Source organism: Octopus bimaculoides, chromosome 4 (assembly GCF_046866305.1).
Source record: "Octopus bimaculoides isolate indiv1 chromosome 4, ASM4686630v1, whole genome shotgun sequence".
In the NCBI taxonomy this organism is placed as follows: Eukaryota; Metazoa; Mollusca; class Cephalopoda; order Octopoda; family Octopodidae; genus Octopus; species Octopus bimaculoides.
The window spans coordinates 82,925,540-82,947,233 of NC_142931.1; the positions used below are offsets into that span (position 1 = coordinate 82,925,540).

General features: G+C 35.0%; 1 protein-coding gene and 1 long non-coding RNA gene across 4 annotated transcripts in view; one reads left to right on the top strand and one right to left on the bottom strand.

Annotated features, from left to right (window-relative positions):
* Nucleotides 1-775: 775 nt before the first annotated feature.
* The window catches only part of LOC106882350 (protein cereblon), a 34,036-nt gene continuing 13,117 nt past the window's right edge, over nucleotides 776-21,694 (bottom strand). The window contains exons 3-6 of one of the 3 annotated variants that reach the window (XM_014932997.3): nucleotides 16,022-16,077; nucleotides 8,263-8,342; nucleotides 3,532-3,620; nucleotides 776-887 (exon numbers count right to left, since the gene is read on the bottom strand). In XM_014932997.3, coding sequence (XP_014788483.2) covers nucleotides 844-887; nucleotides 3,532-3,620; nucleotides 8,263-8,342; nucleotides 16,022-16,077 — 269 coding nt within the window. In that variant the 3' untranslated portion in view covers nucleotides 776-843. Of the gene's footprint in view, nucleotides 888-3,531; nucleotides 3,621-8,260; nucleotides 8,343-12,326; nucleotides 14,613-16,021; nucleotides 16,078-21,694 lie in introns of those variants that run through there. The other 2 variants (XR_016241557.1, XM_052967173.2) reach the window with 2 other exon arrangements.
* Nucleotides 15,523-17,533, top strand: LOC128247597 (uncharacterized). The gene is made up of 2 exons (XR_016241560.1): nucleotides 15,523-15,839; nucleotides 16,381-17,533. It is a non-coding gene; the product is annotated as an uncharacterized LOC128247597 (long non-coding RNA).

Below are 21,694 nucleotides of genomic sequence, written 5' to 3' on the forward strand. Positions count from 1 at the left end.
ACTGTTACATATTAAAAATGTTCCCGGATATCCTTTCAGCCAGTCACAAATGTTAAAATATAAAACAATTGACAATAGAAAATTCTACATTATTCCAAATTCCTCTTTATGCAATGAATATAATAATTTAATTTGATGTAAGATGTGTAAATATATTTAGATTCATTTTGACAAATTTCAGAGTTAGAATGTTCTAAAGGAAGTTAGAGCACAAAGATCAGGAAATTGCAACAATTTCCATTCCATTGGAATGACTCACCAACTGTAATGTAGCTGAGTCACATGGCTGTTTTTGCTGTTGTAGCTTAGCTCCAAACTAGCTCTTATTGAGCAGACTATAAGTATTCTACCGATAACCATTTTATCTTTTATTCAAATACATTTATACAAAAGACTACATTTTTCAATAAATAACTCCCTTTTTTAAGATAACAGAGTATGAGTTGAGAGAGATTTGGTTGCTATACAGCAGAATTTGAACTCTGTGAAACATTTTCGTCAATGCTCAAACAATTCTGACAATCAATTACCTATCATTAAGTGTTTCTCTCCTGCAACAAAGCTCTCTTAGTATTCTCACTGTATCTACACCCATTTCAAACTATATACTTGTTTATCATGTAATTGAGAAGTTTCTGAAGAAAATTCAAAAATAATAATTGTGACCTTCCTAAGATACAACAAAATCTATTTCAACACATAAGTTCACACCAAGAATCATGCAAACCAAATGCAAAAATTAAATAAATGAAAATAAAACTTCTCCAAAAGACAATTAAAAAATAAAATTGCAATAATTTTATTAAGACAATGGAAACTGACGTAAATTTTTTTTAAAACAAATCAACTAACATAGCTTTTTGGAGCAATAATCAAACTGTCAGCATCTGCAATAAAAACAGAAAATAATTAATAGTGTTTATGTCAGTCAGACATGTTACATTTCCTTCTCTCAGTAAATAGATTTACAAAGGGAAATTAAGAGTGAAAGCATTTTATTTAAAGAGGAATTTCTATACAGAAATATAAGCAAATGCTCCACTTGATATGTAATGTCAGTATATATGCACCACAAAGTGAAAATGTATTGAGATGAAATTGGACAAAGAGAGAAGACAGCACTGGTATGATAGAATGTGTGTGAGTGAGGACAGCTGAACAAAGAAATACTGATCACTAAATATGGATGGAACTTTTGAAGGAGGGAGATCCAGGGAAGATGTAGGATGAAGTAGTGAAAACATACCTCAAGATATTGAGTCATGTGGAGGAGATGACAAAAGACTGAGGTGATTGGCAATTTGCTGTGCTCACTGATGACATGTAAAAAGCACCCTTGCTTGTGAAATGTAATGGGGTACCCATGCTAGTGACACATAAAAGACAAGCAATACATACACTAAGTAGGGTGGTTGGCATTAGGAAGGGCATCCAGCTGTAGAAACCAAGCCAGAATAGATGACTGGACCCTAGTGCAGCTCTCCAGCCTACCAGCTCAGGTCAAACTATCTAATTCATGCCAGTATGAAAAACAGACATTAAATGATAAGAAAACCTACTTATCTCAACAAACACTCTTCTGACTATGGCACTATTCTCTCAGCTATTGTAACTATATGAAAGTGGAACAGCACTATTTCATCCTCTTTCACACTATCAGTTATCCTTCTCCTTGGAACCTTTTGTCACCCATCCTGCATTCTCAACATCATCCCTTACCACTTTATTTTCCCCTGAACACCCTCTTATATCTGCCATCAATCCCTCCATCCCTGTTTATCAATCGCTATTTCCACCCATGTGTACCTCTGGTTTCAGTCTCTGTAATTGTAACTTTCATCCCCCACACTCTACATCATACAACTATTTCTCATTTATCTATTGTGTTATTATACTGTTGCACTCCGACCCCAGCCTTTATTTCTATTGCCACTTATCACTTCCTATTTTCCTCCCAACTGTGATTGACTAATGACCACCTGTGTTCGCTTTTATCTCCATCTCTAACCATCTGTCATTCTCCTTTCACACTCTTGGAAACTTACCCACCCTTTTCTGATAGTCTGCTTCTATTCACTCTTCAATTCATTTTCTTGTACCTTGAAGGTAATGCTTTGACACCTCATCACCATCTTTTCTCTCTTTCTAGCTGGAGCAGCCATATATCTCCTCTACTGCAAGACACCTGTTCCTACCCCTTTATCCCTATTTAGCCTCTCAACATCTTGCATAAAGCCACCTTCCTCAATACGACACTCCCACACAGTTGAGGGGCCTTGTCTTTCAAGTTACTTGGTGACCTCAATAGTGCTGGTGCCATAAAAAAAAGCACTCAGTATACTTTGTAAAGTGGTTAACATTAGGTAGAAGATTCAGCCACAGAAATCATTAAGCAAACCTACAATCAAAGGCATTCCAGCTGTGATCAACCCATCCTTTTAGGAATATGCAAGACTACATATTCAATATTCCATTTCCTTATTTAAGATGGTTAGGTATGTTTTGAGGGTGATGTAGCTGCATGTCAAATAACCATGCAGAGACCCTCATAAGCTTGGTTTTCTTCATTGTAAAAACCATAGATAAACCATGGATATTAACACTGGATGTACAAAATATTTCTTTCTTTGAGTTGTAGAGATACAAGCATGACATGATGTGTCTTGGATGTTAAACCTGACAGAACTTATCCCTTTCCAGGTCTGAGACAGCTGATTTCTTACAGAGAGAAAGAAATAGAGAAAAATCAACCCCAATACTGGACTGGTACTTTATTTATTAACCCTGAAAGTTGATTTTTTGTATTTTTGTGGAGTGAGAGAACAGATAGCTGAAACAAATATTGTGAGTTATTGTTACCCTAATACAGAGTTTTATAATTAATGAAAATTTAAAATGCATTTTTAAAAATAATATATTTTATATATTTGTAAATGATGTAGAAAATTTAAAACAAAGTGATATATGAAAATATGAAATAAAGAACGTCATATGTAAACAAACTTAAGTCTGTTTTTGAAGCGCTGAAATGTATTGTAGTATAAGTAGAAAGATAGATTTTTCAGCCAGGTTGCTGACAGATTTTTCTGCTCTGTAAGGGATATTATCCCATGTATACTGTTCTATCAGTATTTATGTGTTGAAAAATATATCTTTCTACTTGTACTATGAAATAAAGAGTATTAGTTATATATCTTGGAAAGATACAATTGGTGAAAAACTACTAATAATTGTGACAAGAGTTGGTTTATTTGATTGACTTTAATATTTAATAGACGAAATATTGGTTTCAAATTTTGGCACAAAGCCAGCAAGTTCAGGGGTTGGGGTATGTCAATTGCTTCAACCCCAGTGCTCAACTGATACTTATTTTATCGACCCTAAAAGGATGAAAGCCAAAGTTAACCTTGGTTGGAATTTGAACTCAGAACATAAAGACAGACGAAATGCTGGTAAGCATTTTGGCAGGCATACTAACAATTCTGCCATCTCGCCATGTTTAATAGATGAAATATTGAAAGCTTTACTCACATTCCTGATGTACTAAATGACTAAGGACTAATCCATAGAATGACTTTTTCTCTCCTGTGTGATAATCTGAATCAAATGATTCAAAAAACCTGAAAACACAAGAAACAATATCAAGTGAGTAAATGAGTTAACAAGAGAAGCCTTTACATGGTGGCTTGACATGCTAGAAATTGCAGCCAACTCTCCCTTAAATCACACTCAACAATCTTAAATAAGTAAAGGATATGCTAGATAATATAGTACTAGAGCCAGATCAAGCAAAACTATTTGTTTTAAATTATATATCTGTGTTGACCTGGGCCAAACAACAATCAAGTGAATCTAATAATAATTCTGCTTGTTCCTCTGTTACTTAGCCCGTCTGTAACTTTTTCACATGATTAGTTGAAGGAAAAAGCAAAGAGCTAGAGAAAAAGAGAGAGAAAAAGAGGGTAAGGCGAAAAGTGAGAGAAGAAGAGAGGGAAACAGAAAGCAACTAAATAATTAACTTGTAATAAAGGACCGTACGAACCAAAGGAGATGGCGACGAACAGGAGAAGGCTCCTTTTAACGCATCGCACGGTCGAACACAAACATATTAATATGACATATGAAGGGCTTGCAATGAGATGATGCGAGCGAGTGCCAGCAAAGGAAAAGCAGTGTGACAGACAACCGTTAGATATATATAAAGAGAAGGTTTATTAGCATAGTGAACAGTGTGGCTGTGTGTGCGTGCATGTGGCAATATAAACAATACAATACATAAGACAGGCCTTCGTGTACAATAGTGTGTATACATAAAAGTATGTGTGTGTGTGAGTGAGAAATACAGAGCATAGAATAAGTGTCTGTAACAATGACTATAAGAGTCCTAAACACAGAGATAGAGAAATACCAGTTCATAGAAGAGTTACATATGGGATTGAATGTCTGTACAAGAAGTCGTGGCCGAAGAGCAGAGCTGTGGTGTCACATGTTGCGCGTGAAGTTGAGCGTCGATGCTGGAGAACGGTTGCTTGGTACAGAACATTCTCGCAGGTTGTTCTGGCTGTTAACTTCGTGGTGGAAACAATCCACTCAAACAGTGTTGAGATGAAACCGCGTTTGCTGTTGTTGGTGTGTACTCTGGTGGTGGTGTTGGCGACGGAACTGTAGTAGACAGTACATTGGTGGTGATGACGTCGTCGCTGGAAACTGGCTGGAGCTGTGTTCTGTGTGTGTGGTCAGCGACTAGACCTGTGAGAGGTCTGGAGTCGAAACAAACTGACGTGGTTCAAACAGGGCTATTTATAGATGAAAAAGGGCTCACCGGAAAAGCAGAAAAACTCTCTCTCATGCGACCTTATTAGAAGGCCACGATTGGACAGTATGCACCCTGGCGTAAAACAGAACTGGTGACAATTGCCACGCAAATAAGAACCAATCAGGGTGGTGGACACAAGGGGTCCAAGCGGCCGAAAGCTAGGTGTTAGCCGCTACGTTATCATTTGTAATTAAATACCGGAGAGAGAGGTTTCACTACAAACTAATTAAGTAAAGAAGCAAGCAACTAATTACTTAATTAATTAATAAAACAATGATTTAGTTGATTGCTAATTAGTTAATTAGTTGCTTGCTAGATTAATTAATTAGTTAATTATTTGTTTGCTTACTTAATTAATTAGTCACTTGCTTACTTAATTAGTTAATTGCTTGCTTGCTTAATTAGTTGCTTCCTTACTTAACTAATTAGTTAATGAATAATTTCCTTGCTTAATTCATTAGTATCTTGCTTGCTTAATTAAGTTGTAAATTAATAAGTTGCTTGCTTAATTAATTGGTTAATTAATAAGTTGCTTAATTGCTTAATCAATTAGTTAATTAACTGCTGGCTTAATAAGTTAATTAATTAGTTGCTTGTTTGATTAATTAGTTAATTTGTTGCTTGCTTAATAAATAAGTTAATTAGTTGCTTGCTTAATTAATTAGTTAATTGGTTGCTTGCTTAATTAGTTAATGAATTAGTTGTTTGCTTAATTAGTTAATGGATTAGTTGTTTGCTTAATTAGTTTATGAATTAGTTGCTTGCTTTTTTATATAAATAAATAATTTCTAATGACTTCACTCTGTTGTGAAGGCATTGATATGGTTATGAACTGCATTAATATTACCATTCTGAGAGAGCCAAGAAAATATCAAAGGTACTACCAATCCTACCAATCAGTCTCTGATTAACTATATGAAAGAAGTTTCTTTCCAATTTCTTGTGTTTCAGGCAACATTTCTTTTACATTCAAGAAGAAAACACTAAGACCTTCAAATGATCAAAAGAAGATTCAATAAGCTAGATGAATCTTGTATAGTAAAGAAGAGAATTATAAAATTTAACATGAATGCATTTTTTTTTTCTGCAAAACCCCAGATTTTTCACACTAGCACAATGTGGTCTCTTCCAATCTCTTAGATACCATACTTCATTGGTCAACACGAAGTATGTAAGCTCTGCGATATGTCTTGCCCAGTGGAACTTGCGCTTTCAATACTCAATGGCAATAGTTGTAATAAATACCACAAGGCTTTCTATGCAATGCCCTAACAATTCTACCAGTTTGTCACTTTTAATGGGGAAGGGGGGAGGTTTTGAGATCCATTCACTAATCTCAATCATTTGTTTTATTGGTTCTAATTTAAATGGATTCCATTCATTTCTAATGATTCATGATAGACACCACATAATTATGGTGTGGAATGTTTGTGGTACTGATTAAATAGGAATAGCTATGAGGAAGAGGTGGGCAGTACTGTTGATTTCATTCAACAGTAAATTTGAGCAGCACTACAAATTCCTGTGTAGTGGGTGAGATATTTTGAACACAATCTTAGCTATTTAAAAATCTCATTCCATGGATAGTAGCACTAATTTATTACTGATTTTGCTCATGAAAGAGCACTGGAGGCTAAGAAACCAGTTATTTGGCTTCTTAGCTCTTTATAATCAGAACTATGAAGAAAGGTATTCCAACTGTGACCATCTCATTTTTTTCTCAGGAACAGTATCTCTAGGATTATCTTATCCTTTATCTCCTCCTTTTTAAGTTGGTAAGGTGTGATGTGAGAAAGATTTCACTATTATTTCTTGCAGATTGAGGATCATACAGAAGTTCCAGTAAAAAAACATTATCTTGTCTGGTAGTAGGGAGTTGCATATCCCAAAGACATTTATATATTGCAACATGGACTGAATAACAGAGAATTAATTACTCTTGACATGACTACAGTGCTGGTGACAAGAAATACATTGCTAACCCTTTGTCTGGAAGACTAACAGCTGAATGACTTTGCCAGTTGTAGTTCATATCATTTTTAATAAATCCATTTAAAGGTTGTTTGTTTTTCACGTGCCACTGGCACATGTGCCGGTAAAGCGATGCTAGATTGTGAAAAATGGATTAGATAAGGTTACTGTGATTGATGACTAGTTTTATCTGTTGTGGAATAACGTTTTGTGAGAATGTTATACTTTCATTAATCAATGATAGAGGGATAGTACCTATGGTCTTTGTTGGCCCTCCTCTTAAACTAATGATATTAATGCTGTTTATAAATTTCTGTAGAGTGATAACTTTAGTAAAATGAATCAGTACAAAGAAAATTTCAGAGAATGGTAATTTTTAGGAAGAATTGGCAAAATATAAGCAGGGAGGATACTGAGTAAGGTGATGAGAAAAGAAGAGAGAAGTGCATTTGAGTGGAGATATGCAGATTTCTAGTTAAGGGATGCAGAAGCTGTGATAGTAGAAGAAACAAAGAGAAAACAGTACATCTGTAGTAGTTGTAATATATCTGAGTGATGATAAAGGTTTAGAAACAGACAAGCCTCAGGTAAAAGAACTGGACAGAGTATAATCTAAAATATGAAATAGCCTGACCAAAGAGAGATTTGTATGACGAGTATGTACATTGTAGCAGTAGAGGGAAAGTCTAGAAGAACAGAAGATGTAACTCGTTAGTGGAAGCAATTAACAATAGCAGAGTAAATAAGGTGGCAGTCTTTCTTCTACTTGCATCCCAACTTTTGATCCTAAGCTGTGCCTTGGATAAGATACTAAACATGCACTTACTTTATTTACCTGGCAACAAAAAAAGGCAAAAATAGAGAATGAGAAGAGCAGGGGAATGTGTGTGGCATACTGTGGAATGGAAATTGATTATGGAGAGGGTGGAATATGTATGTTTTTCTATAGTGCCATGATTAAATCTTTTCACCTGTAAAATAAATGAGTGGAGGCAGAAAGAATGAATGACGTATAAAGAGCTAAGAAAGAATTTTTTAAACTCGTATTGTCGTTGTTGTTGATAATGCTTAGCCCCATATTTTTAGCCCTGATTGAGCAGGCTTATGATCAAAAGCGTTTCAACTATGACAATCCCATTTTTTTGTATATCTAGAATTCCATGTTGCAATGTCTCCTTTCATTTTCAAAACTGTAGGGTGTAATTTGAGGAAGAGTTAGGTGTTGTTTCTTGCATGTTGAGCGACCAGAAAGAGGACTTATTAGTTCATTGCTGTTATTAACTTATAAATAGTTGAGAACTAAAATACTCATTATCAATGAATATTTTGCTTTAACAATCATAACTAAGGGTGTGTGGCAGAAAGATCTTCTGCTAATGGTAAAATTCATTGCATTCTTAATGCTTTAACTGTCAGTGAAGACTTCTGATAACCATCAAATATCCATAAGAAATGAAGAGAAATGTTGAACTCACCATCCCATATGTACCCCACAGGTTGGACAGATTACAATTGACCAACTAAAGCCAGGAAACCAGGTGTCTTCTTTATGTGGCTGTTAGAATAGAATGATATTGGATAGGTTATTTTCAAAGTTTCAGTTTAAAAAGAGAGAACAATTGGGAGAGAGACAAAATACTAAAACACATGCATGACCATAGACATACACACACAAACACAGATCCACTGACAATCACACATACAGCTACATAGATGCAAATATATCAGTCACAGGCATACATATACACAGTGGTACAATCACACATACAAACATGTATGTATGGATACACACACACACACAAATGTACATCTACATATCTGTACTCAGATATATTAGTGTGGGGAAACATAACTAGAAGGTTGATAAAATGTTTTCCGGCAAACATTATATTGCCAATTATGGATGTAAAGAACGTTTTTAAAAACATCTAAAAAATACATTACTGTACTTAGTTACTCAGTAACACCATGTGCATGAGAAACAATAGCTTGTGTTCACATACTTGATGTTCACTACATTAGCAATGACAAGACTATTGTTTTCATGTAGATAGCATATCTGACTAATTAATTTATTTTTCTTTTGGTAATGGATCTTATTAGATACGCTAATTTTTCATGTCTATAATTGAAACATGTTTCTTTTACATCTACTTAGCAATTCTCTCAGCACTATTTTGGCAAATAGTGTGAAATCTATGTGAAGACTGAAAAGGTCTAATAAGACTAAGACCTGTCTGTCTTTTATTGTCTACTATACTAACCAAAACCATTAAAATAATAGTCACTGAGTTAATACTGACTTTTCATCACCATTGTAAGTATTGGATCATCACATAAATAATGCGGTTTTTTTCAATTGCATGAACTAAAAGTCAGAGAGGGACGGAATAAACTACCTGCATCAACTTGCTATAAAAGCAGGTAGTAATTTTACCTTGACTTATTCTTAGTGCAAGTTTTGAGGAGTGCAGTTTGATTTTAACAGTTATTTTTTTAAAACTATAATGGAAGTGAAAAAGGAGCATATTCGACATATTTTGTAATATGAGTTCAATAAAGGCAACAATGCAATGGAAAGTGCGAGGAATATTAATGCAGTATATAGGGATTGGACATTAAGCATAAGTCAGTGTCAACGGTGGTTCCAGAAGTTCCAAGCTGGGAACTACAGCCTAGAAGACAAGCCTCATCTTGGAAGATCTGTAGAGCTCAACGATTATGTCCTACAAACCCTAGTGGAACAAACTCCCATTGTAACTGTTGAGGAACTAGTAGAGAAGCTTGGATTTGGTCATTCAACCAGTCATTCAAGTCAGTGCAAGAAGAAAAACGACCATCATTGGTTTCTAGACAAAAGGTGTTCTTTCATCAGGATAGTGCTCGGTCACATACAATGAAGATGATATTCCAAAGGCTGGAGCAGTTTAAATGGAAAACAATGCCTCACCCACCATATTCGCTGAACATTGCCCCATCTGATTATGATTTATTCCGCAGTCTTCAAAATCATTTGGAAGGAAAAAATATGGATTCTGTAGATGAGGTCAGAAGAGTACTGGGGAAGTATTTTTCATCATAGACAAGTGAATTTTGGAAGAGGGGCCTTGCAAGTTTACCAGATAGATGGAAGAGCATTGTAGAAAATGGAGGAGAGTATAATTTAGATTAAAAAAGAACTTTGTTTATCAAAATTTTGAAAAATAAAAGAAGTATAAAAAAATCTGTATTATTTATGGGATGACCCAATATTTCTAATTGTATTATTGAAACTCAGTCACTGAATATGTTAATACTAACTTAACTGTAAATGATACTGCTGATTCAAAATATTCAACATCAGAGACTAAAATTTTATCTGTTAAATCTCCACTTGATTTAATTCTAAATAAATATTATATTGAATATATGGCAGAGTAGATTCATTAAGCTGAGTCATCCTTCTTGTCATCACAATGATTATTATTGTGGTCATGGTTGTTGTTGTTTCAACTAGGGTCTGCCTTTTCCCACTAGACCTAAGATCAAAAACATTCCAGTTATGGCTGTTTAGCTTCATTATACCATTGACCCCATAGGTTGAAAGAAATTGCTTCTTTTTGATATCGTCAACACTTCACACAAGAGTTTTGCGTTGTATTAGCCAGGCATTGGCTTCTTCCAAGTTAAGGTTCAAACATTGTCCAGTGTTCATCCTCATCCCCAACTGTTATATAAGACTTTCAGAAAAACTTTAAAGAGACTTATTAAGGTAGATTATATAGGTTTCAAATCAAGAGGATTTGTGTCATATAGTTTATAGACAGTTCTGTGCTTGTTTACAGGTAACACCTTCCTTCGTTAGCTGCATGTCAGTCCCTTCTCCTTCTGGATCTCTGTGCATAACCACAAGACTTAATTGGGAGTTTGATATTCATTGGATAACATTAAGAATGCATAACTCAAATTTAATACGTGGCACAACATTAATATGACAAATAATAAAGAACAATTTACAGATACAAATCAGTAATTTAAGGCAATCATCACAGTGGTCACATTGTCTTTTTCTTTCCTACCCCATGCAGTATAATGTACTCAAGATTACAATCTTCAATGATGTTCCTTTTTTAAGAAAGTAGCAAGAGATTTGGCTGTTATTTCTAACAGATTGAGGGACTATGTAGCAGCTTCCTTTCAACTCTACTTTCAGTATCAACTCTCCTCCCATTGGTAAATGTTCCATTGTTATTCTTAAACTTGCTTTAAAATAATAACCACAACACATACACACACAGAAGCAGCAGCTTTACAGACCTTAGATGGTATGGTTACATTCTGAAACTGCCTTATTCTCAATATTAGCCATATAGAAATTTGCATGTATAGGTCAGAAGAGAGAACTCAAAGCTCCTCTGTTCTTGTAAGTATAAAGATTGCCTGTGAGCAATGAAAGGTAACAACAGTCATGTAAGCCAACAGTAGATTTCTTAGTATGTTTCTTGGCATACATACAACATCACTAAACAATTACGCACAATCAACCAATAAAGTACATCAAAAAGACATAACCTATGTTTTACAATTTTTAGAAACTTTACTAAAAACTGATAAAGTTGGCAACATTTCCACTATGGTTATAAAAAGATTCGTTATCAATGTCCTAATAAAAGAGATAATAAAATTATATAACATAATGTGCACAAACATCAAGCAATAGAAACACCTAATATGCTAATGTAACCGTATCAGCTGTACCGCGTGTGCATGTGTGTGTGTCATGTGTACTCTAGTTTTAGTAGAAAGAGCATTCATATCCCATAGGCAATATTGACATTTTTCTGATTTATATATTTAATATATGTAATACCATATTTTGATACTCCATTGACCTCAGATCTCTGCAAGTAGGTTACTGGTATATATAATCTTAGCTACTTAGGTTAGCCTTCAAATCTGAATGGTCACAGTTGTGAAGTCACTCTGTTGTAGTGGTTAGCACAGTTATTCAGTTTATAGAAGAGTGACATGAATCTCATAGGTGATGTTACAACTTTTCTCTAACTTATATATATTTGTGTGTGTGTGTGTGTGTGTGTTCTTGTGCATACAGGTATATTATATATATATGCATGTGTATCATATATATACAGGCATACCTCACCCTACATCGTTAATTGGTTCCAGGAGACACAACTTAGGTAAAAAAACGACATAAGTTGTCTCTAGTCTAGGCTAGGCCAAATTTACTTGTCTCTAGGCTAAATCGATAATAACCATTCCCATTCTGTACCTTATTTATGAATGCATTTTCAATAATACATGGTTAATAAAAATCTATTTTAAGCTTACAAACAAATAATTTTTATTTTTTAATACAGTAAAAAAGAAAGTAATCTAAATTTATGAATACAATTTGGTGATGTTTACCATTCATCACAGACACTTTATTTATGAATGTGGTTTACAATAAGGCATGGTAAAAAAGCTTAAAAAACAAATTTTTATTATTTTGAAATAGTAAAAAAAACTAAATTATTTAAAATTTACCAATACATACATAAAATTTGGTGGTTTACATCGTGGATGTAGATGGCTGTGGATCATCAACATCAACAGCTGATTCTGGCTGTTCTTGTTCAATGCGCTTAAAAAACTGGTTGAGAGTTCTTGAAACTGTCATTTTCTCTTTCTCAAGGATTACATTATAAGGAGCAAAAACTTTGTGACAAGCCCCCATAATCTTGGAAAAGCGTTGAGCATTTGAATCCATATCCTCGAACATAGAAAGATTTTTTTTGATATATGCAAATGCTTGCTGCATTTTCTTAATAGTAAAGTGACATGGCTCATGTTTGACTTCCTCTTTTTCTTTATTTTGCTGCTCGTGAAGCTCTATCAAATCCTCATTCATCAGGAGCTGTTTATCTTTTTCAAATAAATCTGTGAAATACCCCTCCTCCAAATCCTTTTCCAGTTCTTTGCTTTTAGTCACCAACGTTTTGTTGATGGCAACATCATCAAATCCCTTAAAATCATTCACAAATTGCAGGCATCGCTTCTTCCATACACCATTCATAGCCATGCCGCTGCTATGTTCTGTACAGCCTTGTAGGTATTGTATCTCTTCCAAAAGTCATGAAGTGTGATGGACTCATCAAGATCAGTTGCAGCTATTGCTTGCCGCAGTGTATGCTTCATATAATAATACTTGAAGATAGCAATTATTCCCTGATCCAGTGGCTGCAGAAGAGCCATGGGGTTTTGGAGAGAAGTATACAACAGTAACATTGCTGTCAAAATCTACGATGTTTTGCAGATGGCCAGGAGCATTATCTAAGATAAGTAAAACCTTAAAAGGAATCCCCTTCTTCTTACAGTACTTCTCTGCTGCTGGGTTAAAATGATAGAAGATCTAACCTTAAAAAATAACAACAGTAACCCATGCTTTTGAATTAGCCATCCATATAACAGGGAGAGATGCCTTGGGTATGTTCTTCAGGGCACGGGGGTTGTATACATGATACACAGTCTATGGCTTTAACTTAAAATCTCTTGTACAATTACCTCCCAACATAATGGTCACACATTCTTTTGAGACCTAGTAGCCTGGAATAGTTTTCTCCTCCTTGGAAATTTTTTCCAATACAATCCAATTTTGTCTACATTGAAAATCTGTTCAGGAAGAAACCCATTTTCTTCAATGATTTTTTTTTTTAATGTATTAGGAAATTCCACTGCTGCTTGTTCATCAGCTGAGGCACTTTCACCTTGCTTCTTAATGGAGTGATAACTTCTTTGCTCCTTAAATCTCATGAACCATCCTTGACTTGCCTTGAACTCTACATCTTTCTCATCTGGATATTTTTTCTTCAGGTCCTCAAACAAAGACAACACTATCTTTTGAATTAGGAAGGGCGTCCAGCTGTAGAAACTCTGCCAGATCAGATTGGAGCCTGGTGTAGCCATCTGGTTTGCCAGTCCTCAGTCAAAATCGTCCAACCCATGCTAGCATGGAAAGCAGACATTAAACGATGATGATGATGATGATGATGATGATGATTCATTGTACAGTAACAAGATTTTATGTGCTTTTAATAGTTTTCTAGTGATTTTACGATTCCAATATTTGTGGTGGACAGATGTAATGTCGAATAAAATGACTTGATTTTATTTTTATTTTTCCATGTTATTTTTGAAAACTGACGTATAATCAAGAACAACTTAAATCGAAACAACTTAAGCCGAAGTATGCCTGTAATACTGTATGTATATCAGTTTTTAATATAGGTGCACTGTATCACAGTATGTGGTAAGAGGCAACTACAAAGGACGGTTGGCATCAGAAAGGGTACCTTATCATAAAACACTATCTCAAAAAGTCCCATCTAGCCCATATCAAAATGGAAAAGAGGATGTAAAAGCAATGGTGATGATGGTGATAATTTTATATATAAGTGGGTGCTTCCACATGTCTCATGAGATGCAATCTGCACTAAGAAACTTCCTCTCTAAGATGCAGTGCTGGGCAAGGTATTTTTTTTTATTTTTTAATTGATGACCAGCAGTTAGCTACCTGTGCAACTCTCCTCTCTATACACTAAATTGTTGTCCAAGAGAAAAGCAAGGGCAAATACAGCTTGGCACAAGTATTGATGCAGGCTGCCGTCAGAATGTAAAGAGCTAGAATAAATATAGCGGGCTATTCTATCCAATTCTCAAACAATTCTACCAATTTACTGCATAATACATATATTCTTTTATATGTGTGTGTGTGTGTGTGTATGTATGTATGTATTTATGTATGTATGTATGTATGTGTGTGTGTATATATATATATATATATATATATATATATATATATTTTGTTTTGAATATATGTGTGAATGTGTATAGAATAATATATCAGTTGAATAAAGTTAAAACATGGTCTGGTTTTTATGTTTTTTATTATGGTATATTATGGTATTTTAACATTAAAAAAATATTTTGTAATGCTCATAAAGTCAAATTAGCGCTTTCATACATAGTGTAATCATCAAATTTCAAATGTATATATATATACATACACTAGTAGAATAAAATGTGAATTAGTTTAAGTTTTTTTTTATTATAACATCATAAATTATGTAATCTTTATGCTTGCTTTACTAGCAAATACGAGTATGTTATGAGGTAATCATTATATAGGCATTGAAACACCAGATCTTCAGAAGAAAATAGTTATTCATTATTATTTAACATCATCAATTGATTGGGAGACAGACCAGCATCCTATCCAGGAGGGGAACCTATACACCAATGAAACCGGGAAACCAGCCCTTATGAGTCAGGCATGGCTCAAGAAGGAACAAACAACAACAACAATTGATTGACAGTGCTAGGTAGAACTGTTTACAAACATAAGAGAACAATCATTTTATAACTGTTAAGAATAAGAAAGTTATTTATTTTATCAGTAAAATAAAGAGAGAAAGAAAGAAAAGGAATACTGTAGTCATGATGTTCAAGGAAGAAGGGAAGGTCAACTCCCTAAGATGTCATAGATCAAAGGAAATTCTAAGTTAACAATGATAAATGGTTTAGATGGCATTAGTGATGACAGCAGTTAGGAACTTGGATATTGAAAAGCAGGCAAAAGTACCTACATATTCAAGCTCACACAAACTGATATACATAGATATACAGCTGTTCCCCGCAACTTTTTATGTCCTCTCTCATATAGCACAAATCATCATCACACCCAGTGTAGGCAAAGCAAAATCTATAAATATGTTCAATAGAATATTATAGCAAAGAAACAAAATTGTTAACACACTGGTAATTTAATACACATGCACATTAGATACTGCCATCACTGCATCTATAAAACAAGAAGAAATTTATAAGGGATACTGATATTTAAAAAGACTTGAAGTGTTAATATTTGAGGCACAAATTTTATAACTAAAAATACTTAAATTCAAAGTACAGAGCTGACATCCAGCTTATCCTCATGGGAGAGTGGAGAATACACTCCTAACATGATAACTACTACATGCAACATAAAATGAAAAATATGGAAGCAAAAAAAGTAAGTTAATAATAATTGATGAAAAAAATATCTATCTAATCCTTTTAGCATTCAGAGTACCTAAATCAAATAATTATAAAAATGCTTTTGTTCAAACAAGTCATATTTTAAATCAAACCTTTAGTACTGTGAGTGCTGAAGTATTAGAAGAGAAATTTTTGGAGTAGCAAAGTAAAACTTACCTTATCAGCTTTTAAAACTTCTGCTTTTGAAAATGTTATCACTTCAAAGTATTTTCCTTAACAGAAAAGTCATAAAAGAGAATGAAAAAAAAAAAAGGTAACATGTAAAAAAACCAATTGCTTAAATTGTTAAAAAACCTAAAATGGCAGAAATTGTTTAAATAGTTCCATAACTTCTACATATTTTGTGTAAAAACAGTACAGAGTACAAGTTCTAAAATTATTCTTATTGTTTATATGATCATTCCCTGTTTAGTCAAATGTTGTTGTTTTTTATCCAGCCTCATACCCATTATGATTGAATTGAAGAGTTAAAGAATTTCCTACCATGCCAATTCAGGTTTTTTTCTTTCTTTTAGTTGGCTGTGTGGTGAAGAAGCTCGCTTTGCAACCATGTGGCTTTGGGTTCAGGTCAACATAATTGTTTCGTTAATCCAGTAACAACAATACAAAGTATGTAGCCCTTAAAATGGTTTTTGTGCATTTATTGAGAATACCGAACTGTCTTACACAGGATCTTGTTTTTAGGAATTCCCAATAAATTATGAATACCCAAACTGTGAAGTCAGTTATGTAATAACATGAAATTAATTACCCAATAGTTACCTGGCTGGAGAGAGAGATCCGGAATGAAGACAGAGACAAGTGCGCTACTGCAAAACAAATACATGGTTACCCAACCTGAGGTAAGTGCAGGAGGAGAGAGAGAGAGTGGGAGACAACAGGATAGAGATGGTGGCAAAATGCCAGGCATACTCATAAGGAACAGGGACCAGAATATAAATGGGATGATTGAATAAAGGAACAGAGAGATATAGATGGTGGAAAAAAGACAATATGAATGCCTTTAATCATAGGTTTGCATGATCATAACTTTCTTTTTGTTAATGACTTAGAGGAAGAACAATGGCTACAGCCCCTTTTAGGGTCCCAAAGACTGGTGGCAAAAAAGGAACTTATCTTAAGACTAGAAACCTAGCTCAAATGTTTACAACAGAGTAGACTGTTGGAGATACACAAGAACTAGGTGGAGGCATTAAACTGAACAAGATAAAATCTACCATCCAACAGGAATGGCCCTCTTTAACAGGTTCTCACAGCTTCTATCTATTAAATTTTACTCACAAGGTATTGAGTCAACTCGAGGCTATCTGAATACCTTATCCAACTGACTATTAAATGACCTACAATGTTCAAAATAAAATTTACAAATGCATCTCTCATTGTAAAATCTCACCAGTGCAAACATAATGGATGCAGAGTGTCCAACTGAAATAATCTTAAGGGACCATAGTTAATTCGATACTGACCTGCTATTGCAGCTGATATAATTGATTTGTGTTTTTACTACTGTTGATATTATTGCATTTTCAAATTTCCCAAACCACATTACTTATCTTCTCAGACAACAGAAGCCATCACTATTAATCTTTGCAATACTGCTGGTAATGTAAAGGTTACATCTTTCTACTAGAATTGAACATTTTCAGCAAAATAAAACTGGATGGAAAATGATGAAAATTGATCTTTATTTTAAATACCGAACCAGCAAGAATTAGAAGTCAATGGGCTTGCAATTTAGATATTGATTTAAGATATTAGAATTGGTAGAGCATCTGATGAAATATTTTGTAATATTTAATCATTCCTCTTTACATTCTTAGTTCAAATGTTCAGATTTTGCCAAGGTCAACTATGCCTTTCATCTTGGCATGGTCAACAAGAAAATTGCAGCAAAGCTGCATGATCGTAGTGTCAGACGTGGCATGTAGGCCATCATATAACTTGTTTTATTTTCTTTACCATTTTATTTTGACATGCATATGGTGTTTTTGTTCTCTTCCATTTTACGAATTCAGTGTGCACATGTGCATTGCATGCTCATACTTCTTTTTCCAGTTCCTACAACTGTTTATAGATCACAACCATCACATAAACGTGCGTTCGTGAGGAAAGCTTCGCACTCCAATAGTTGTGAAATAAATAAAGTACTAGTCAAGCACTGAGGTTGAGATGTAATTCACTCTACATACAACATTTGTGGCCTTGTGCTTATGTTAGAATACAATATTTTATCAAAGTGATGTGATAGTAAAATATGCATCAAGCAACAATAATACAAGAACAGCTCTATAACTATATAGTCACTTAATTCAGGATCAGACCAACTGAAAAGTTGGATACATTGGTTCACAGTGATGAAAAACTCATTACTGGAGAGTGATGTTTCTGACTGAAAGAGAGAGGGGGGGATGAGACAGTAAATATAATAAAAAATAAGAGCAGATAGAAAAGAGACGCTAGTAAAGAATAAGAGTGAAGGATGACAAGGTTGTATGTGTTGGAAAGCGTTTAAAGGGAGGATATAATTGAGAAAGTCTATTTGAAAAATGGTGAATGAAAGGGATAAATAATCACGAGATAGGGGAGATAACTACGAAACTGACAATTTGAGAGCTGAAATGCAAGGTGACAAATTTGAAAAGCGAAGGAGAACTTGGGAGTCAGAAGAAATATATATATATATATATATATATATATATATATATATATATATACACACACACACACATACATAAAAGATTGCCAAACTGCAAAATTACCATTGTTATATAATCACCATTTTAAGCATATCTCTGACTTAAACATAAGGATAAATGAATATGCTCCCATGAGATAAGTCTGTGAGACCTTTTCATTTTATTTCTAATGTTAGTACAGTAATCACTCGCCATATGGTTCACCTATCATACCCTCAGTACATTGCTGATTTTTCTGGCTAATATATGTAAATTTATATTGTGGACTCCTCAATATATCGCAGGTTTCTGCGGCCGATAGGTATTTATATTGTTTAGATTTTAATTATATCTGGGATAAAATAAGTATTTTCACCCTAAAAATTAATAAATAAATATTACAGTACTGCACTGTATAGCACATTAATTAAAATATATTAAAAGAAAATATGTCGTGTGCTGTAGATGAGTAAACAGAGAATTGCACATACTATATGGAAAATGAAACCTGGGAGGCGAGTGTGTGGTGTTGTCTTGTATTTATGTATAAAATTGTAAATTTATTTCAAGCCCTACAATGTCACCAAAACGCTCTACACATTCTCAGGCTTCTGGCAGTGAACCCAAGTGCCAGAAGAAGATGCTTACTATAGCAGAGAAGGTGAGACTCCTCAACATACTTAAGGAAGGGAGAAGGCATGCGGATGTAGGCCACTATTATGGCATCTACCATTCGCTACATCAAGAAGAACGAAAAATATAAGGGCGACAGCAAAAGTGACTTTTAACAAGACAATGAAAAGGGTGGTAACTTCCCTGCAATAAGGCCATCGTAAGGATGGCGTCTGCATTAGCCTTTTGTATCAGTGACTGCAGGAAGAACATTGCACTGGTTACCAACACCCTCCATGAGAAAGCCAGGCAGCTGTAAGGCAAGTTTATGGATGGCTGTGACGATGAGCCAGACAACCTTGAACCAGGACCATCTATGGCATCTCCCACCAAACCAACCAAATTTAATGACAGTAAGGGTTGGTTTGATAAATTTCAAAGGAGGTTTAACCTTAAGAGTGTGTCCCTGCATGGAAAAGCTGCCTCTGCTGACAAACCCGCCACTGAAGAGTACATGAACAAGACATTCTAGACCATCAGTGAAGAAGGGGGATATTCACATGAACAAGTCTCAATATGGATGAGACTGGCCTCTTTTGGAAACATGCTATTGCGGACTTTCATTATGAAGGAGGAGGCCAGAGGCCCTGGATTTAAGGTGTACAAAGATCAAGTTACAATTATGTATGGTGATGCTGCAGACTTCATGCTAAAGCCAGGGCTTATTTATATAAGTCCAAAAACCCAAGGGCCCTCAAAAACAAAAATAAGAACCTGCTGCCAGTGCACTGGATGCACAACCAGAAGGCATGGATAATTAAACCACTGACATCGGATTGGTTTCACCAGTGCTTCATCCCTGAAATCAAGGTTTATCACACCAAAAAAGAACTGGAATTCAAAGCGCTTCTTCTAATGGACAATGCTGGAGGTTACATGCTTGACCTGTTGTATGAGGGCATACAAATTGAATCATCGCCGAACACCACATTGCTGATCCAGCATGAAGCAAGGCGTTATTCATGCTTTTAAGGCGCTCTATACACGAAACTCCCTGCAACACTTGGTTGAGGCTATGGACTCAGATGATAACTTCTTGCTGAAGGAGTACTGGTGTGGGTAAACCATTGCAATGTGTCTCCAAAATATTCAGAAGGCCATAAAGGAGATGAAGAATGAAACTTTGCATGTCAGCTAGAAGAAATTGTGGTCAGAAGTGGTCCATGACTATAAAGGATTCTCTCCAGACGAAATCCACCACCCTGCAGTAGATAAGGCAGTGAAGCTGACAAAATTGCTAGGAGATGGCCCCACTGATATGACTACCGAGAATGTTAATAACTTGATTGAAGCCTTCTCCGATCTGTTAATGGATGAAGATCTGACAGAGATGATGAAGTCAACAAGAAGAACAAGAGGATCGAGGGGAAGAAGAAGTCGGCCTATCACTAGAATGCCTCTCAGCTCTAGCAAAAATAGCAAAAGAACTTCAGAGAAGGGCAGAAGATTGGGACCCCCAGATGATTCATGCGTTGCAATTCAGAAATGCAATTGATGGAGCCATGAAAGTTTATAAAACCTCCTTACACAGAAGAAAAGACAGTGCTAACAACTGCCCATCACTATGTTCATCACCTGCAAAAAAGAGAAGACACAGGCACTCCTAAGAGTGTGGGAAGAATTTATAAAAGCTTAAATACATCATATGATCAATAAGTATCCAGACTGTTGCTATAGTAATAAAGCTAAAGCACGGAGGGTGAAGACACTTGGCACAGATTGACCCTGAACTCTGCTGTGCATGCGCACTAATTTTTAATGGTCTAGCTCACTTTTGTTGTTTACAGCAGTGCTTGGAAGGAAGGTGTGTAGCATGTAATCGTTGCACTGGTACTGTCTTTTCTTCTGTATAAGGTTTTTATAAACTTCCATGGCTTAGTGCACATGCACAGCAGAGTTCAAGGTCAATCTGTGCCAAGCAGCTTCACTCTGCATACTTTAGCTTCATTACTATGGCAACAGTCTGAATACTTATTGATCAGACCTTGTATACAGAGTGCGAGGGGTATTTGACGACATTTCGTTTTTAGTTCATTACACCTTCAGATTATTTAATGTAATCATTTTTTTTCCCCAGATAACCCTTTCAACATATCATGCTAATTCAAAAAATGAAAAGACATCCAGTCATAGTTGCTATACATGCAAACCACAGTGATGTTGAAATTAGCATCTTTCTAAATGTTGGAAGATCATTTGTACACAAAGTTCGGTTGGAATTGGAGGCATGTGATGGTAATGTTTCACCTGCATCAAAGAGAAAAAAAAATTCACAACACTCAGACACTAAAAGGACACCAGAATTTATACACGTTCAAAACATAATCGATGAAAACCCCAGAAGATCAATGAGGTCCATTGCTAAAGAACTTCAGGTGTCAGACTGGACTATCAGAACTGTGGTACACTGTGACATTTGATTACGAGTCCTATGTAATGAGGAAAGGCTAATTTGTGTCTGGAAAGACACAGGAAAACCATC